At 34.6% G+C, this 5,073-nt stretch overlaps 3 protein-coding genes across 3 annotated transcripts in view; all 3 read left to right on the top strand.

The window, feature by feature from the left end:
- The window catches only part of LOC107564357 (pyroglutamylated RFamide peptide receptor-like), a 4,472-nt gene extending 4,218 nt beyond the window's left edge, over nucleotides 1–254 (top strand). Inside the window, exon 5 of the mRNA XM_016249415.1 lies at nucleotides 251–254. Coding sequence (XP_016104901.1) covers nucleotides 251–254 — 4 coding nt within the window. The remainder of the gene's footprint in view (nucleotides 1–250) is intronic.
- Nucleotides 255–551: 297 nt separating this feature from the next.
- Nucleotides 552–4,134, top strand: LOC107564360 (pyroglutamylated RFamide peptide receptor-like). Its single transcript, XM_016249419.1, has 6 exons — nucleotides 552–954; nucleotides 1,534–1,657; nucleotides 1,813–1,874; nucleotides 2,316–2,551; nucleotides 3,560–3,657; nucleotides 3,753–4,134. The coding sequence occupies exons 2-6, from the start codon at nucleotides 1,564–1,566 to the stop codon at nucleotides 4,082–4,084; spliced, it is 822 nt and encodes a 273-aa protein (XP_016104905.1). The 5' UTR covers nucleotides 552–954; nucleotides 1,534–1,563; the 3' UTR covers nucleotides 4,085–4,134.
- Nucleotides 4,094–5,073, top strand: part of LOC107564358 (40S ribosomal protein S24-like) — a 2,886-nt gene continuing 1,906 nt past the window's right edge. The window contains exon 1 of the mRNA XM_016249416.1: nucleotides 4,094–4,106. Coding sequence (XP_016104902.1) covers nucleotides 4,094–4,106 — 13 coding nt within the window. The remainder of the gene's footprint in view (nucleotides 4,107–5,073) is intronic.

The raw sequence follows: 5,073 nt of genomic DNA on the forward strand, positions 1-5,073 counted from the left end.
TAATAATAATAATAATAATTATTATTATTATTATCAATTATGGATTACTATATCACAGATTACTATCTGTGGAGAGGTAATTAATAATAATAATTATTATTATTACGGTATTATCTCAATAGATTATCTCAAGAATGTAGTAGTAGTAGTATATGAATTAGCTACATTATAAATCTTTTATTTTTATCTACCACTTTTATTCTTTGTCCGTCATTTTATGTTTCATATTTTGTTTTTGTTTTCTGCAAAGGTGAAAAAAGTGTGCATGTTTTTTTGAGATTATATTGTGCAAGTGATCAGGCATTTTATACAATATGTATGGATTCTACTGAGCACATGGCTGTCTCCAAACTTAGTAAACTGCCTTCATAGACAGCATGCTTGGGCGTCATAGGCGTCTCTAAAGGGTTAGGGAAGACGACTCACTTTAGGTTTTGACACACCGCCGATGATGTGTCACAAAAAATAGGCTACTCCGCATCAAGGGAGCTGCTGCTGCTTCAGTGTGAAGAGACGCGGAACGGCAGCAGAGCAGGATACTGTACTGACTCACCAGCCTGCGCTTTGTGAAACTTTGATTTCTTTCGTCCCGCTTTTAAAGACAAGCTTTATACATGGGGGATACGAAAATTACTCCCGAAGTGTTGGAGCAACTACTACAGTTTTACAATCTTACTCGTCAGGAGTTTATTAAAACGTATGAGATTCAGCCGTTGGTTTACATCCCTGAGTTACCGGCCAGCGCCAAAACTATATTTGTTATTGTGTACACTGTGATTTTTCTCCTGGCTCTCATTGGCAATAGTCTAGTTGTCTACATTGTCTTAAGAACGCGTGGGATCCAGACCGCCACAAATATTTTCATCTGCTCTCTAGCCGTCAGCGACCTCCTGATATCTTTCTTCTGCATCCCATTCACTCTGCTGCAGAACATCTCTTCTGAATGGTTCGGGGGTGAGTGTCGCTTATAAAGCATTGTTATAATAAAAAAGAGTTCGCAAGGATATGCATGTTCTGTCCGCTTGCAATATGTTGTTGTAATTATTTATTTATTTAGGGACTAAACTCTTCACAGGACAACAAAATATCTTCCTGCGTGTTTATTATGCCTCACTGTTTTTGACTACTTGGCAGATAAATGTTTTTCAAATATTAATATATTAAAACAAAATCGAAGGAAATAATAACAATGATAGATCCAAAGTATTTATATAAACTTTTCCCCCCTTTTTTTCCTTTTAATGAGACATCATTTTAACAATTTCTGAATAGTTAAACCATCTAAAAAATGTTGACAATAAACCCCACAATAGCTCAGAAACTAAAAACATATTGATAAGAGATACGCAATTCATTTTTTTATATGAACTGTTGTTCTCAAAGTATTTTTAAATAACTGGACAAATGGTTGTGTTGGCTTTTTGGCTTTTCTTTGAACTTATCATTGTCAAAAGACTGTCTCAGGAAGTTTGCTCTTTAAACATTTACGTGTATGTTGGTGTGTTGGTGTGCAAAACTGTTCCTTTTGTTCAGACCACTGCTATTGTGACTGGCATTCTCACAATGACCTGCATCGCTGTGGAGAGGTACCAGGGGATTGTACACCCTCTGAAAATAAAAAGACAGTGCACTCCACAAAGAGCATACAGAATGCTGGGTGAGTAGTTTCTGACAACCAATATCCTTCATAGGTTTTCTTTTTGAGTATCCATTTCAAATTTAATTCATTTTTGAAATATTAGATCATGCATAATTTGCATTCCACATCTATGCATAAAGCATCTGGATAATAGTGTTTTCATTCTCTGTTAGGGGTTGTCTGGATCGCAGCCATGCTGGTTGGATCTCCAATGCTCTTTGTTCAACATTTAGAGGTACTAATCTGATTTTTGGCTGAAATATTCCATTTGAAGCTTTCAGAACATTCAAAAATCCACATCCAACTTGTCGAAACATTAGTTAGCTTGCAGTCTGGGTTCTGTATACTTGAAAATTTCCCCAGGGTTTACTGCTCCGGGTGTGTGCTCACTGTGTGTGTGTTCACTACTCACTGCTGTGTGTGTGCACTTGGATGTGTTAAATGCAGAGCACAAATTCATGGGACACCATACTTGGCTATGTCACGTCAATTTAGCTTGTTAGAAGCTGTCAGGTGCCTTCTGGTCCAAGGCAAAAAGTATATATATATATATATATATATTAGATTATAAACATAACAACATTGGTCCATTTCATATGCTACAGCTATAGTGATAATGGTTTCCATATCCTAATCCGTTATTTCAAATCTCTCTGTTCTTTCCTTCTGTGTGCAGGTGAAATATGATTTTCTATATGATCTCCATCATGTGTGTTGTCTGGAGCGCTGGAGCTCAAGTGCCCACAGGAAGCAGTATGCTACTTTTATTCTAGTGTTCCTCTTCCTCCTACCTCTTGCAGCCATGCTGCTACTCTACACCAGAATTGGTATTGAGCTCTGGATTCGCAAACAAGTTGGAGACTCTTCAGTGCTCAATGCCATGAACCAAAGGGAGGTCAGCAAAATATCCAGGTCATTTTTTTTTTTTACCTTTCTCAGCGCATGCTGTTTTTGAATCAAATCTAAATCTCTACTCTAAACCGCTATTTCTAGTTTTATAGTGTTTTCTTAACAATATACACTACAGTTAAAAGTTAGAAATGATTAAGATTTTGTAATGTTCTTGAAAGACGTCTCTTATGCTCACAAAGGCTGCAGTGAATACTGTAATATTGTGAAATATAATTACAATAATAACTGTAATAATAATAATAATAATAACTCTTTTATATTTTTATGTATTTACTAATGTAATTTATTTCTGTGATGGCAAAGTTGAATTTTCAACAGGCATTACTCCAGTCTTCAGTTTCAGTTGATCCTTCAGAAATCATTCTAACATGATAATTTGGTGCTCAAGAAACATTTCTAATTTTTATCAATGCTGAAAGCCATTTTTGTTGCTTAATATTTTTTTTGGAAATTGTGATACATTACCATTCGTTTGGAGTAAGTACGAATAAAAAGCAAGGACACATTAAATTGATCTAAAGTAACAGGAAAGACATTTTTTTATATGTTAATGTTACAAAAAAATATTTGTTTCAAATAACGTTCTTTTGAACTTTCTATTCATCAAAGAAAAATTTTGAAAAAAAATCCTGAATCCTGAAAAAAGTATAATGGTTTTCACAGAAATATTAAGCAGGACAATTGTTTTCAACATTGATAATTATAAGCAATGTTTTATGAGCAGCAAATCAGCATATTAGAATGATTTCTGAAGGATCATGTGACACTGAAGGCTGCTAAAATTCAGCTGTGCCATCACAGGACTAAATTACATTTTAAAATATAACAAAAAGAAAACAGTTAAATTAAATCATATTTTGTAATCAAATGAATGCATAAGAGACTATTTCAAAAACATAAAAAGAAAAAAAAAATATTCCAAACTTTTGACTGGTAGTGTGTAAGGAACTGAACACTAAAAACTGCTAATGATTACTCATTATGCAATCCTTCCTCTTTATGCAACAGAAAGAAGCGAAGGGCCATCAAGATGATGGTCACCATTGTTGTGCTGTTTACTGTCTGCTGGGCACCTTTTCATACAGTTCATATGCTGTTTGAATACAGTAAGAAAAACAAAGTGTCCGATAATATGTCTGTGCACATTACAGTCTCAAAGTGTGTCTTCTTTCAAATTTCAGCGTCATTTTGTTGTCTCCAGGTTACCTGAACAAGACGTATGATGACATCACAGTCAATATGATTATTGCTGTTGCCCAGGCCATAGGTTTTTTTAATTCATTCAGCAACCCTATTATTTATGCTTTCATGAATGAGAACTTCCAGAAGAACTGCATGTCCACCTTTCCCTTTTGTATTCGGCGGTCCAGTCAACGTGTGGATGTGAAGGATGAAACGACAAAGGACAAGGTACTTTTTTGTAAGTCTTCCAGACAAGAGGAAGACTTCTCTGTCGTGCCCAGAATACATGTAGGTGATCAAGTGCAATCTGCAAGATTGGAGGATCCATTTTTGGAGGAGAGAATCTGCTGAGAGCAATTGATGCATCCAAGATGTAGCTGTAATGTATGTATACACACACACACACACACTGTTCAAAAGTTTGGAGTCAATAAGATTTTGTCTTTTATGCTCATCAAGGCTGTATTCTTGTGTCAAAAATAAATAAATAAAAATACAGTACAAACAGTAATATTGCTAATTAGCCTACTATTACATTTTAAAATAACAGTTTTATATTTTAATATATTTTGAATATGCAGCATTCATTACTTCCTCTGAACATCCATGATGTTGAACAGTTGTGCTGCTTAATATGATCATGGAAACTGTGATACATTTTTTTCAGGATTCTTCCATTAATAGAAAGTTCAGAAAAACAGGTTAGGTTAGGTTAGGTTAGGTCTTTGCAAAATAAATGTATTAACTTCTGTCAAAAACAAACAAACAAACAAAAAAAACTTTTGAACTAGTCTACTATAATATAAGAACAGCACAATTCAAAAGTCTCGAAGACAATGACAGACCATTAAATAAATACATTTAAAAATGTTATGTCTTTGCTTTGCCACCACCCATAAGATTTCTGCATATGGCAAGGATATACAAATCCATTTGAAATAAACTCTGCTCTCAGATCTCTTGTGTCTTTGTGTTTGTGTCAGTCGACGTCAAATCAGTAATTAGGCTATTTAATAGGGTAAAAGTGTGATAGTATGTGACATTGATTTAAGACATGCAAACAATTAATATATGTAAATCAAATGACAGATTAAAACAACAGGACTGTTAGAATAAATACATCTAAGTACCGGTAATCTTATACGAGGTCATTGAAGAGTGCGCGACTGACTCCTACCTGTAGAAAGTCGGAATTTCATAACATCAGCGCTTTAAGCATTAGCCTACTACTACTCGGTGCTTACTTAAACTTTTAGAAATATTAGCGTCTTAATTAACTGACACTGAATTAATTCAAATACTTAAAACACTTTCGTTCTAAGCATCCAGTCGTGACTTAC

The sequence above is a fragment of the Sinocyclocheilus grahami genome, unplaced genomic scaffold (assembly GCF_001515645.1).
Source record: "Sinocyclocheilus grahami isolate Dianchi unplaced genomic scaffold, SAMN03320097.WGS_v1.1 scaffold925.1, whole genome shotgun sequence".
Classification (NCBI taxonomy): domain Eukaryota; kingdom Metazoa; phylum Chordata; class Actinopteri; order Cypriniformes; family Cyprinidae; genus Sinocyclocheilus; species Sinocyclocheilus grahami.